The following is a 14,297-nucleotide window of genomic DNA, read 5'->3' on the forward strand; positions in this document are numbered from 1 at the left end:
ATAGCACAACAGACTTGATGGCTAGTGGCTGTCACAGAATGAGGGATCACGATTCCTCCTTCCGGGGAGGAGTTAGCGGCTGCACAGGCTGGCTCCTTGGTCCTTATCCGACGAATCCGAAGATCCAGCGCATGCCAGAGTTGCTCGAGCACGGCTGGCTATCAAGCCCAGTGCTGTCCATCTTGAGCTTTTCCTGTTGCTGGCTGCATTGACAGGTTCACCGCTGAACTCTAAACCAGGTGTCACAAAGGGTACACCAGAGATATCGTTATCTTATGCACAAGTGATAGGCGAGTCTTGCAAGTGTCAGCCGAAAACGACGCCATGGTGGGAAGGCTAATCGCTACTCCTTCTGGAATAGAGAGTAGTGCGTCCCACTTTCGTCCCCGTCAGAAAACGGTTTCTCTTCCAGAAATTCTTGTACCGCTTTTGCCTCGAGTCTTGTGGGGAGCGATATCAGACCCAATGATATGTAGTAGAACTAGAATAACTATAAGGAGACCATACTTGAAACAGGTGACAGCGGGATCTTCAAACACTATTTAGAAAGTAACTGCTTGCGCGTTGAGGAAAAAGCAAAACGAGCTAAGCTCAACACAAGCAATGACAAGAGCCTAATTCCGCCACCCTTCAACCTGAAGAAATGGACAATTTGATAGCACTCGTAAATTGAATGGCGCTGAAATGATAGAAAAAGACCACTGTGCTACTATTATTTTTGACCCTGCACAACCAAACCCAATTCCCAGCCCTCGGGGTACTCCGCCTACTTATTGGCCGTCGGTCGGCTCTTTTTTTTTCGCGATCGGTCGTCGACCTTCGTACTGCGAATTTCTATTGCACTACTAATAGTGACAGCATATACAGTTGATAAGCGTGGCATGCCCTTAGATAAAACAACCTAACAAACAAAAGAAAAAAATTAATAGCTTTTAACTACCTAACTATCGATTAGATTTCCCATAACTATCTGATATCCTTCCTAATGCTCTGTAGGTGTCGAGAATGCCCAAGCTTGCTCAATGATGCTGGAGCTATAAGGCTCATTGCATGGAGCGATGGTTGGAAGTATGTTACGCTGCAGCAGTCTTGCTCCTTCGCCGAATAGCATGTCCGAATCTATAGAAGACATACGGGACCGGCGTCATCAGGAGGGAGATACACCCCAGCAGTGTAAGCGACCAATGAACACCCAGGTTAGTGTACATTGGAATAGACACAATGACCATAGCTCCCGCGGCAATATATCGCATGAATGTCGCGCTCACTAAAGCACTAGCAGCAAATATCTCATACGTATCGATCAAATACTGATAGCTGCTTATGAAAATGCCCTGCACGGAAAACCCAAACGCCACAGATGCGATTAGAGGTGACCAGTACGAGACGGACGGATAACTGGTCCATCCCATCCAGAAAAGAGATATTGGTAGCCACGGTGCGCCATACATGGCAAACCAGAGTCGCTCTTCGGGTGGTAGACTGGGTTGGCCGCTGGCGATGGCTGCTTGGAGCCGTTTCTTATAAGACAGATAGACATGCGGAACAATGGCGAGTGCAATCAAAAACCCCACGTTCATTCCGATATAAGTCAGTCCCACTGATCCTTGCGAAAACCCATATGTGCGACCGTAGATGAACTCGTAACCCGTCAGGAAGCCGAAAAGCACGATGTATACGACCACTAAGTACATCGTAAAAAGAGCCACCATAATTTCCTGGAAGAATAGCTTGAAGGGGCGAGAGCAGCTATGTATTAACCGGATGGGTAGGGTAGTTTGGCGCAATTCGATCTCGGCCATGAAACGAGGGTCGCCGGTGATTGCGCGTAGTTGGCGAGCCTTCCATTGCAGAAGTACTGGCCCGTAGGTCTCGGGCACAAGAAAGAAGATGGATGCCGTGATAAGCCCAGCGAGTATCAGAGACGTCCACTCTGACCAGCGCCACGAGATATCTGGGCTTTGGCCAATGAACGCGCCGACCATCGGGGCGAGAAAAGGCCCCAAGAAAGACAACGCACAGCACACCGGAAAGGCATAGGTACGATCTAAAAGGTCGAAGATGTCGGACATACTCCCGCCGAATGTAGTCAGCGGTGTGCATCCGAACAGTCCAGCAGTGAACCGGAATGCCAACTGGGCGCCTAGATTTGGAGATAGACCAGAGGCCATGATAAAGACCATAAGAAGTGACAAGGTTACTAGGTAGACGGGGTTGCGTCCCACAGTTTCCGAGAAAGGCGCCGCCACAAGGGATCCAAATCCGAATGCGATCAGATAAAGCGCAGTGGCAAGAGATTCAGTCACTTCACTGACCCTGAACGCCTCTTCTCCCTGTTTGATGACTCCAGAGTCGATGGAAGATGCCCACCCCACAAGAAAACCCGTTGTGCCAACTATACCCAATGTCGTCCACTTCTGTCTCACCGGCCAGTTCTTCGGATTGAATGGGTCGTCTGGACCATCGAAGCCCACTATGAAGATAGCCTTCCCATTGATATGTTCAACATCGGTTGCAGCATGGACGCTAACGCCTGGCACAGTCACTCTTCGCCCGTTATGCAGCACCACCCCGGGCATTCCTTGCGGCGAGACGGAATTAGGGGCAGTATTTATAAGTTGCCTGTCGAACTGAGCATCTTGGAAGTCTTCAAGGATGTCTCCAGACGGTTGTGAACCAGGATCTCCAGCGGCAGCAGGGCCATGGATCTTGATGCTTTCGTGTAGATGTCTGCGCAGACGTCGATACTGAAGAAGGGACTGCATGTTGAAAGCAAGAGGAATTGAAAGGTAAATACTGAGCATGCATGTTGAAATGAACAACCAGAGTTGCTCTTCCTGCAGATATACCATGTGTACAGCAGTATCCGCTTTGTCCGCTCTTCCGCACCACCCGCCTTTTCCACTTCCGCTTTGCAAAGTAGCGATAGACTCCATCTGAAGCAGATTGTTTGCATGCGGTTACCAGAACAATGCATGATAGTAATGCCCTGATAGTAATAAATATAGTAATAAATCTACTATGAAAGCGGAAATATGGTGATTATATCCTGGGCGCCACGGCCACGATAACCGTCATCAATACCGGATCTGCCCACCATGTCCCCTGTCGTCAAAAAGTGATATTTCGGCATCGAAAAAAGCATTCCAATCCCAGTCAATATTTTCTGCAATATTTTCATCAATAAAGCCCCCTTGCCATGGTGAACGGTACTCTTCCGTGGATGACATGTTTCGTTCAAATAGTCCTAAATCCTGATCCTGGGTGCTATCCTTCAGGAGAGTGATTTCCCGCTCTTTCTTCCTCTGTGATAACTTGATCAAGGAATCAACGGTCTCTATGGCGACATGAACTGTAGGCGTACTAAAGTGAACCCCGACGGTCTTGAATGAGCGCATGGCGTGGCTCACGTGTGACAATGACTCTTTAGAATCGATTGCGAGCAAAATGCAGAGAAACTGGAAAGGAACGTTGGCAACATGCCACCAGGGAGAACGCTTCTCAGACATACGAACTGCAGCAGCAGTCCCTTCACTACCTAGCCGGATGATGCAGTTTATGACATCGTTAGAAATGCTGGAAGCAGCCACCCGGAGACGGCGGTATATCGTAAATGCTAGATTAGCTTGGGACAAGACTAAGGCATCGTGGACAAGGGTTAGACATCCGACGTGATATAAAACGTCTTCAAGGTCTGAAATTCTATTTTTCTGATCGGGATCCAGCTGTTCGGAAATCTGAAATAAAGAGACCAGTTCCGCGGTCAAATCTCCCGCTCGCGGCACAGGTGGCTTGCACGAAATGCCTCGTAAGATGACGCGAGATCTGCCATATTCATAGGAGATCCACGTATTTAAAACTGTCGCAACCCAGAATAGCCTTCGCTGACTCTCTTTATCGATACCAACGTCTGCCGTATCGGAATATACCAGGGAGACCATTCCTGGATCCTGATGCGCCCCTGCTGCTTCGATGATGTGCATTGCAGAGCAGCTGGCCATCCATGAGGTATGAGGACCGCTGGTGCTTCGGAGGTAGAGGGTCCGTAAGACCCATGCAGTAGCATGGTGTATAAGTGGTTTGTTCATAGTGCAAGGTGCTTCCAGGATTTCCTTTGCACAGTGGACCAGCGCTTCTTCGTTTCTGTGTCCTTTATCGCCTGAGTAGAGTGAGCCCAAGGCTGCAACACCGTAAAGAACCGGATCATAGCTGTCAAAGGTGATCGAATCATCCCAGCGCAGGGCGACCTTCTTCTCTAATATCTCAAGATTGAGAACAGCATACACGGGGTGTATCCGTTCGAGATAGTGGCCAACTAGAACACTCATTTCATCTTTCGAGACTAGGCTCGTGATATTAGCAAATTGTTGTATTGGCTCATATCGAAGACCTAGGTTCCAGCTGAAGCCGTGCACTTTTGGAGGGTTCTGCGGGTTCAAGCTCTTGCCCAGGAAGTGAGGGAACGCTGTGCCTGAGTTCGCCTCCATCTGCTGTTGATTGACATCAGGCCTTGCCACGAGTGCCGGAGAGGAAGGCCTTTCGCGTGATTTGTTCGGGGGTCTTGCAATGCTTGAATTTGACGGCTTCTTCCGTGGCTGTGTCTCGTACGAGCAGTCATATTCGTATTTGAGGCAGAATGAGCATGGCTCATGGCCGTTGCATTTGCGCTTACGCAGCTTGCAGGTTTCGCACGCTTTTTTCGTCCTTCGACGTATACTCCCAAAGGGTGGTTGGGTGGAGCGATCCGTAGCCGAGGACATGATGCCAGTTGGGATGGATGGAAAAGTAGTGGTGGTGAAATGGATGGATGTTGCTGTTATCGCTAGAGGAAGCGGAAGGTGCAGCCCTCCAGCATCGGCGTTCGGAAAGGCAGGTACCCGACATGCCCGCTCTGGCTTCAACGTAGCACATCATTTCACGACCTGGACTTCTTTCTGAACGCTTCATTACCACACCACGACTAGTAGTAGAAATGTAATGATAGCTGGATATATCTTTTTAAGTGAGTACCTCTTTGTTCTATGAGCGCTCCATTTCCAGTTGCCGCATGCTGATACGAATAGTCGCGATGATAGTATGACAGGCGCGGCCAAGCAACCGAATACCATCAAGCATCCTGGCATTATACCCAGCCAACCTTATATTTCTGACCAGTAATGGTGTTTGATGAGATTTACCTTGCATTGTCTGCGACAGGCTCATTGCAGATCGAAAGAAGCGGAAGCCTTGGTAATTGTTACATGCAGTCACTCTTTGGCTAGTGATTCAGAAAACGTCCGAGAGGCTAATAATCAAAGTTTCACACTATCTAACGCCAACAGCCTATATAGCAATTAATGGCTATTCTAATAGCTATATGCAATGGCATCAAGTAGTCCGAATGTTGACGTGTAATGTAATCTCATTTACCAGGACCAGTCCGGTTCGAAATCTATCTGCTCTCTTTGTGAACGGCGGCTAATGACTACAGTTGTGCAAACTTTACAAAACAGGTGGCATTTTGAACAGCTTTACATGCAGGAACAGCAAGGGTAATGCTATCTACTACACATATTTGTTCTCGAGAAACGGAAGCTTACAGAATCACAGGGATCCTAGGCCAGGAGCGACCAGGAAGTGACAGCTCGAGCCTGCAATATGACGAACTGGAAGTGACAATGATTGTCGATCATAACTCCCTGACATCCGCCTCACTCTTGGAGTTAGACATGGAAAGCAAGGGCACAGTAGTACATCTGCCGAGGCGTGCCGAGCATACTGGACTTCCGAGAAGCGGACGCTGCATCAAAAGGAAGAGCCCAGCATAATGAGACTGCAACTAGAAGCCGTCTTGCCACGCAGCTCGACAGACAACCCTTTCGCCTAGGATCTGTTGCACAAGCTTGATGCAGCAGTCTATGACTTTTATTAGTGTTTATGCCTATCGGAGCAAGGCGGATACATGCACTATATTAGCGGCCATCCATGGAATATTCCAGCCACGCAATCACAGGAGCGATCGATCAAACACTTCTCCGCCTCGTCATACTGTTATCCCTAGCCGAGAAGCATATGATTGAGTTTACACACCAAATAATGACCCGGATAATTATTTGACCATGGATATGGGCCTATTGACCCATCCGACCGCTAGGGATAGCGGGTGTGGAGCCAACGTGAGAGATTATGTATGCCAAGGGAGATCATTGCCAGATGCGAGGGAACATCGTGCTGGAAGACATCAAGTGGCTCACTCTTTCTGGGTACTGAGTAAGTGTATCCTTGAATAGGAACTTAGTAAGTCGCAGCATCGAATTGGACAGAAGTTACCCATTATAACAGGTACCAGACGGCTCCCGTGAACCCTCAACTGCTGCCTATGAGGTTCAAGTACATACTTCCACACCACACACCGTGATGCTTCCTCTCTCAATAAGAAGACTCTTATCGCCCACTCCATGCTCAAGGCATAACCGTCGAACATCATTGGTCACAATTCTAACTTCTGACAGAAAGCCACCCCTGACTGATGATCTCCACTTGATCCTCCGCAGATCACCCTCAATAGTTCCAGAACCATTACCCTTTCTTCCCCACCCCCAGCACGCGCGTAACAATCTTGTCACCCTCCTTCTACCTACTCCGAATATTGTGGTTTGGTCTGGACCAGGATATGATTATAACTCTTATCCGCTTCACGTGAACGCACATCACAGAAGCATATAAATGCCCCTACCAGCCTACCTCTGTCCCATCCATCACACATCGATTCCACCCATCCCAGCTACTCTACTCATACCAATCATTCTCTAAACAAACCAAAGCACAAATCAAATCCTCCACAATGAAGTTCTCCATCTTCGCTACTCTCGCCTTCCTCGGCCTTGCTCTTGCCTCTCCCGCCGCGAACTCCGCGAGCAACACTGCTACTGTATGTCCCCTCACGTCTCGTGTTTTGAGGTTCAGCTTTATACCATACATTATATAATCATGAGTGCTGATAAAAATACCTAAAGCTTCCCTCCGGCGCAACCTGCAACAAGGACGGAAGCATGGGCAACTGTCAAAGTGGACTCTGCGTTGTGAGTATCCTTCCCATTCTTTTCTTCAACGGCACCTGTATAGAGCTAACGGGATTAATGCGTGTTATAGCAAGAGGAGAACGCCAGCACTGGAACTTGCCAGTAAATTAGCCGTTGAGTTGCTTGAACCGGGGGTTACCACCTAGCCATAGGGGGATGTACATATTGCTGTAATGGATTGAATAATACTTAATTGACTGAATCAATACAACAACAACCTACTCACACTCTTTATTCGCTTCTCACACTTCCCCAGAACGACCTCATACAACCCATCACAGACATCAATCAATCAATCCCTCCAAAGGTATCCAACCCACTACATCCCACCTAACATTCACCTCCACCCCTCACCCCCCTTCTCCTCCGAAACCCTCCCTACGAACCCCAACCTCCGAAACGCCCCCCACAAACCCAACGGAACCTTAACCGACTTCTTCCCCAGCATCGTTCCAACCTCACCAGCCTGACCCATACCATCAGCAACCTATACCCCAAACATATTCAGAAGAACGAACTCACCTCCTCCCCCTCACAATGACAACCATACCCCCTAACCACAATCGCCCACCAAACCGCCTCAACCGCCTCATCACCCATCCCAGCAGCACCATCCTCCACCCCCCTAACATCAACCACCCACGACCTCCCATCCCCATCCCCATCCCCACCCCGCAAAACCATATCCACAAACCTCGGCACCGCATACACTGGCTTCTCGCGAATCGTCGCATCCCAAATACAACAAATAAGATCAATCTCATGTAACGGGCTGGCTAGTCGTCGTCCGCTCGTAGTGGCTATCCCGTAGTGGAAGTTATATCCGTACTTGTATTGTGCCCTGGGGAAGTTGCACCCCGGCAGGAGGATTCCGTTGAGGTAGAGGGTTCCGGAGTGCGTGGGGTCTAGGAGGATGGTGCCGTGGGGGGTGGGGAGTGTATTTTTGTTTTGGGATGGGTGGGTGAGGTGCAGGGATGTGCGGAGCCAGGTGCGGAAGGTGTGTGGTTGTAGGAGGGGGATGGGGGAAGGGGATTGGGGGGTGGTGATGGTGGTGATGGTGGTGATGGTGGTGATGGTGGTGATGGTTATGGTGAGAGTGTTGTTGGGAATGGAGGTGTGGGTTAGGGTGTTCACGGTACATGAGATCCATGGAATGGTTTTTTTCGGGGGAGAGGAATCAGGAGTAGGTGGTAGGTTGAATGTCCAGATATGGTCTCGGAAGGTGATTTGGATGTTGAATCCTGAGATGAGTAGGATGTACGCTATGGCTTTGAGTCGGTCGTTTTGGAAGTGGAAGAGGGCGTTGTCGTCGTTGTCGTCTTCTGGGGTATGTGTGGATTGTAGAAGGTAGGCATCGGCATTAATAAATGTGGTTGTCCCTGTTATTTTGCTGTACCGGATAAACCCCATGTATCCGGGCCAGGTTGGGATTAGGGCCTTGACTGTGATATGGTTGTTGGTTTCTGAGTGCTCATGGTGGAACGTATCTTCTACGGCGAAGGATTTGATGATTGTTTGTTTCCTGGAGGGGGGAGGGGAGGTCAGGTAAGTAGGGCTGGAAGAAGAAGTAGTAGTACTGACTTACCAATGTTTGTACAGTTCTCGGTACGCGTCTCGAGTATCCCATTCCTTCACGTTGTAATGGTGTATGCTTAGCTGTCTGGTTGCTATTGCGGGGCCGATCTCGTAGCCGGTATGGTCGAAGAGGGTTTCGTCGTCAGAGTCGTCAGGTTCGATATGGTCGTCTTCGGATAGCTCGGACAGGTCGGAGGAGTCGAGTGCTGCGTCGGATGATGGCTCGAAGATGGCCTTGTGGCTGGATGTGATTCTGAGGGGCATGTCGGTGATGCCTGAAGCTGTATCGGTGTAGGGATTTGATGTATGTGAGGTAGGCTTTGTGCAAAGGAGATGGAGTATTGTTGGATCGGAGAGAGAAAGGTGTAATTGGTAATGGGATAGGTGGTTAAAGGGGACAGAGATAGATAAAGGTCAGAAATACTGAATGTTAAGTTAGTAGGCTCGAGCAAATTCACTGACAGAGCCAGTGACCAAATTATCTACCCCACTCGATTACCACTGAACGATCAGTGCAATGTCGCTGATTCGAGCTCTATCCCTAACCCAGAATAGAACCAGCATACTGCAATAGACAGAACAATATTCATCCACATAATATTTGACACCATATCTGACAAGACATATCTCAGCTCTCATCAAGAGAACAGCGATAGTAGCCCGATCTTCACCTGTTCCAGACAAGGGGGAACAAACAATAATATGTACATGTTATAGACGTTCATACATGGAGAACCGAAACAATGAAATTGCATCCAGAGAAACGAAGTCAAGGGAGCCAGCTCGAGATTTCCTAGCCCAATTAGACCGGACCAAAGGGCCGATTTCTGCTTGGGGCTTATGCCATAGGCATTGTCATCGTACGCGCCAGTCGTTTTTAGAATGTAAGATGGATCATCTTCGATGGGCATGCCCGTGACGATGACGCCGATGGACATGCCGGGAATGGCTATGGCTATGGTCATCACGTTTGGCAGGAGGCTCGGTGGGCGTAGTCACGACTGTTGATACAACCTTGTTCACCGTGGATGTAGAAGTGGAGACTGTCTCCAATCCACCTGTCTCTGTTGTGACAGGCGCCCCTTTTTCATCCGTGAGGATAAGAATCTCCTGCTCAACGTACACGATCTTCTGAGTGACAACGCCTTCGACATAAGCGGTGGTAGGGGTAGGTGTCCAGGTGGTGGTTGGTGTAGTTGAAGTGGTTGTTTGGAGAAAGTAGGCTGAAGCCGCTGAAGCTGCTGAAGTGGTCGAGGTAGAAGACTGTGTCGAGGATGGGAGAATTGAGGTCGAGAGAGTAGTTGAACTAGAAGTAGTAGACGGGGCGCCCAGTGTTACGCCAATGTGGATATTTCCAAGATCAACAGTAGCACCATCGAGAGAAGCACCAATAGCAATGCTTGGCTCGGGCAATATTGCCGAAGTATGATGGCCAGTGTTGGTATACCGGACTGGGCTTGCATACGCAGGCCCATACTGGATGGCAATGTTATTCGGCAAGCCACCCTTGTGAAGGTACACGTTCTCGCTTTTCAGTTCTTCTGGCATGGTGAAGTTGCACTGCGCCTGCTCGGCATCTGTCTGAAGATGGAATAAGTTGCAGTCTTCCACCCGACCAGACAGATTGGTGCATTCATCCACGGCCTGTTGAAGAACCCCAGAATCCCAGCCGTAGATAAAGTCTCCATGGTAGCCGTATCCAGTTGGGTCGCCGTTTGCAAGAACAAAAGTGCCCTGCTTGTCTTTAAATGCATATGTGTCCCAGATAGTCTCATAGAAGAGCGACACAAGGCGGGTCTCGAAGCCATCCGGACAATCCCCGTCCATGACCAGGGATGGGTAGGCCATGTGCGACCTGTGATCCTTCGAGTCAACATCCTTGCCGTTCCAGCATGACGGAAACATCAATTCAAATCGGACACCATCAGTACAGTGCTCATCCATGAAGGTCTTATTTGGCAGGAAGTGGCGGCCCAGCGACGGCTCGGGAGATTTGTTATAGTTCAAGCAGTTGAAACCCAGGGCTTTCTGGCGAAGAGCGTCCTGTGATGATTGATTGCCAGACCACTCGGACTTCGGAGGATCGGGGACTGGCCAAGGGAAGTTACGCAGAAACGGATCGCCGGCAATCATACGAAAGTTCTCAGGGAATGCCGTCACATTCTGTCCGTTGAGGAAGTAGTAACTTGTGACAGTCAGTTAGCATATGACTGCGCTGGACATTGGCTTCGCCACTCACGCAAGCATCCCGCCCACTTCGTTGACAAGCTCAGCATCGCCATTCTCATGCATGAAGTATAGCGCGGGGGCCCAGTAAGCCGACTTGTCCTGCTTCACCCCGCATGAGGTACAATCCGCATTTTTCAGGTCTGTCTCGCCCGATGACATAGAAAAACCTATAAAGCCAGGTTTAGTGGAGGCATCATTATGTAGACACACTGAAGCCGGACGAACCTCCTGATCCGTGAACCACATGGACGTGGTCTGATGGTTTCCCCGGGGCCATTATGGGGTCAATTCGAGCCACACCACTTCGTCCACGACAAGGAAGACGCCAAAAGGCGTCAGCAACGCTAGAAAACGCGGCCAGACAGGCCACAAGGGCGACGTTTCGTCGCATGATTGATAGTAGGTAATTCAAATGAGCGAGAGAGAGATGAATAAACGCGCGGTAGCGAGCGTACGGTTTAATGAGCGAATTTATCGACTACACGCGTCGCCGAAAGTATAAGTCAAAGCTTCAAGCCATCAAATGTAGTAAGGAGTGACCAGCAAAGAATGAAAAGTCGAAAGGAAGAAAGGTCACTGCGATGGAACCGTCAATACTACTGGGTATAGGGAAAGCAAGTGCCAACGCGGGTGGCAGCCATAGTATAAGAACAGGAATAACAACAACAATGACAAAGCAATCTGGAATAGTTCCGACAAACTCTGGAACGGACACCAAATTGTTATAGCGCGCTCGGCCGCCCAATCTGTAAGATCGGGGCTCAAGTAGATGGCAGACTGATGGCAAGGGGATCCCTTGCATACCAAGTCCAGTGGCTGCGCTCTTCACTCGCCACCAGCCTTCGCGTGGATGCAGCTTAAGGCGAAGGCTGATGCAGAATAAAACCACCAAACAAGCTCGTTATGGGGAGAGAAAAGAAGGAAGAGTAACAACTTACATTCTCTTCCCTAGGATAAACAAGGGTGACGTTCGCCGATCAATACTTGTCTTGTTGATTCCTTGGAATGGGACTGATACCAGGAATCTAGGGTCTCTGTTCAGTACTCAGTTGCATTACTCATGTCCTTGCCACGAACAATCAGCTGGAATCAACCAGAACTCGTCTCAAATAGTAAGAACGAACGATTCGACTAGAAGTTAAACGAAAGAATGGCACCTTGCGAATTATCCGAGCGTGAACAACTTCTAAAGAGCGGAAGGACGTCAAAAGGCGTCCGTAAGACACAAAGACAAGAAGGATCGTGATAAAGGAGAGTGGCAAAAATAAAGAGCAGGGCAAGCCAAGGACTGCTCAAGAGCAGGAGGGGTAATAGATACATTATAAAGGAACCGTCCGCCGATCAGGAAAGTTGGCCATCCCGGCAAGCTACTAGCAATGTAAGCTGAGCGCAGTCACAAACCAGGGTCAGACAATAGCCATGGTCCCATTTTTCGCGCTCAGAGTGTTACACTCTTCGTCTGCTAAACATAAATTCCAGCAGATAATATGGCTCTCGGGGAAAGAATTTAAGAGAGATCATTGATAATGTCTTGTGGTTGGTTGTTGGGCGATCTAGTGAGTCGACAGACCTGAACTCTGTATAAATTAGGGATATTGAAGGGCCCACTCAGTTCAGTACTACTAACTACTCCTGCCTGTGTACCAAGCTCTCGAGGGGTGTCGCACAATCCTATCTGCTGTCGCTAGTCATGCATCATCGCGCCGATCGGGTGCAGGACCTGCAAGATGAACTCATGTCGCGTAGATTAGTGTTGTTTCTATTTTCTTCTCCCATCCACAGCAAAGAGACATTCGCAAAGAACCGAAGAATTATCCATATCCTCGATGCAATCGATTGCTCCAGCATCCTGCCTGGCAACCGAGCGCTGCTAAATTTAAGCGAACGAATTCATTTTCCCCAGGAGCAGCCAAGGGGGGCAGTGCGCCTTGATGAGTGGCCGAGCAGCCCTGCACTCCTACTTCTGGTTCGCTGGTCCGAGTGGTGGGAGCAGTTCGTCGGATGTGGTTGGGGCATGCTCAGGAGGGCCATAATTAATCGGCTTGTCCTATAGAAGATGCAGATCAGCGATCTAACAAGTTGGTGTGAAGGAACATGAAACAGTTTATTTGGTCAGACTGTGGAGGGAAAAGCGCCCGGTCAGCAACCTGCAACAGGGAAAGCCAGGGGAAACAAGGGACCAAACCACCGGGTGTTCCTGGCTAAACACGCCACTAGGGAGGTTGGTTGGGGTCTAGCGTGCTGCTGTTCCGTCGGTCGCAGACTGCAGCTTGCAGGCTGCAGATGGGAGATCTGGACGCATCTCTACTTTGAGCTTATCGTGGAAGCAAGTATACAACGGATTGTCGATTAGCTAGCTAGTTCAGAGTGTCATATGTGAGTTTAACTGGGTTGGTTGTGTCGCTGGAATATTTCTTTGTACGCGCGCGACATTTGGGAGATGAAACAGCTTTCTCTGGTGGACAGCCATCAGGGCTGATGCATGGAAAACAATCACGACGTATTGAAAGGATGGAGGACAGGGATATTCCTCCTATCCAAGGCATACGTTTAGATATAAACAGGATAGTAACAAGGACGAGTTTCACGATACGGTCATATCCCCATCCGATCGAGATAGATTATCGCTGGGAGAAATAAATGATCCTCCATGGACAACCCCGACCGAAGCGGCAACATATATTTCCAGTTGCCATCCCTCATGAAAATGGTACTACAACGATCAGATGAACCCTACCGATCAACATTACTACTACTATTCTTTGAAAGACTGCTTATTCATATTTGCTCATCACGAATAAAAAAGTGAAGTCTTCATATCTTCATTTTAATCATACCACACAACATAATACACAATATCCCAAACTCCGCCGACCTTGCCCGATATTATTTATCCCTTCAGCTTAGTACTTACTATCTTCAAAAGTGCCTGGTAACTCCTTGCGACCGCCCGTTATATCCTTGTCGTCGTACAACTTCAAAACAATATATCTCTGCAACTAGATCTTGTGCGACACATTGCAACCTGATAAATTATATTGATAATAACATGAATACCCCGTACGTAAGCCTACACTATATAGTAATACGTATCGGCCCTGTTATCAATGATTTCCCACCTAGTGTACTATGAAATCAATACAACACAAGCTTGACCGTTGAAACGGACCCCAATCCACAATAACTACACTAAACATCTATAAAGTAAGAGCTTTCAGGCCTAAATTGCTGGGATAAGCTGCTCGAGCACTAAAGCGACCGAGCGAAAGGACCCTGTGCCGAAGGGAGGTCTGGATGCCAGGATGGTGAGTGAATGGTCCATCATTGATTCATTCCAACGGCTCGATTCATTTTCGGCACCTGAATACTAGATACTAAGTGCTTAGCGACGGCTGAGACGACGCGTACTCATGTTTTATTTGATGCGACAGT

At 48.9% G+C, this 14,297-nt stretch overlaps 5 protein-coding genes across 5 annotated transcripts; 1 reads left to right on the top strand and 4 right to left on the bottom strand.

The window, feature by feature from the left end:
- Positions 1-1,073: 1,073 nt before the first annotated feature.
- BO85DRAFT_361094 (MFS transporter) lies at positions 1,074-2,765 on the bottom strand (the record flags this gene model as incomplete). Its single annotated transcript, XM_025655579.1, has 1 exon — positions 1,074-2,765. One exon carries the CDS (start codon positions 2,763-2,765, stop codon positions 1,074-1,076), a length of 1,692 nt encoding a protein of 563 aa, XP_025520631.1.
- Positions 2,766-3,077: 312 nt separating this feature from the next.
- BO85DRAFT_494022 (uncharacterized protein) lies at positions 3,078-5,234 on the bottom strand (the record flags this gene model as incomplete). The annotated part of the gene is made up of 1 exon (XM_025663852.1): positions 3,078-5,234. Exon 1 carries the CDS (start codon positions 4,758-4,760, stop codon positions 3,078-3,080), a length of 1,683 nt encoding a protein of 560 aa, XP_025520632.1. The 5' UTR covers positions 4,761-5,234.
- Positions 5,235-6,823: 1,589 nt separating this feature from the next.
- BO85DRAFT_482600 (uncharacterized protein) lies at positions 6,824-7,167 on the top strand (the record flags this gene model as incomplete). Its single annotated transcript, XM_025663111.1, has 3 exons — positions 6,824-6,910; positions 6,996-7,061; positions 7,132-7,167. 3 exons carry the CDS (start codon positions 6,824-6,826, stop codon positions 7,165-7,167), a joined length of 189 nt encoding a protein of 62 aa, XP_025520633.1.
- A 138-nt stretch (positions 7,168-7,305) lies between these two features.
- On the bottom strand, positions 7,306-8,900 carry BO85DRAFT_494026 (uncharacterized protein; the record flags this gene model as incomplete). The annotated part of the gene is made up of 2 exons (XM_025663853.1): positions 7,306-8,583; positions 8,647-8,900. The coding sequence occupies 2 exons, from the start codon at positions 8,898-8,900 to the stop codon at positions 7,566-7,568; spliced, it is 1,272 nt and encodes a 423-aa protein (XP_025520634.1). The 3' UTR covers positions 7,306-7,565.
- A 630-nt stretch (positions 8,901-9,530) lies between these two features.
- BO85DRAFT_515335 (DUF1996 domain-containing protein) lies at positions 9,531-11,256 on the bottom strand (the record flags this gene model as incomplete). Its single annotated transcript, XM_025664781.1, has 3 exons — positions 9,531-10,821; positions 10,876-11,032; positions 11,091-11,256. The coding sequence occupies 3 exons, from the start codon at positions 11,254-11,256 to the stop codon at positions 9,531-9,533; spliced, it is 1,614 nt and encodes a 537-aa protein (XP_025520635.1).
- Between the last annotated feature and the right edge of the window lie 3,041 nt (positions 11,257-14,297).

Source organism: Aspergillus piperis, assembly GCF_003184755.1.
Source record: "Aspergillus piperis CBS 112811 unplaced genomic scaffold BO85scaffold_1, whole genome shotgun sequence".
NCBI lineage: Eukaryota > Fungi > Ascomycota > Eurotiomycetes > Eurotiales > Aspergillaceae > Aspergillus > Aspergillus piperis.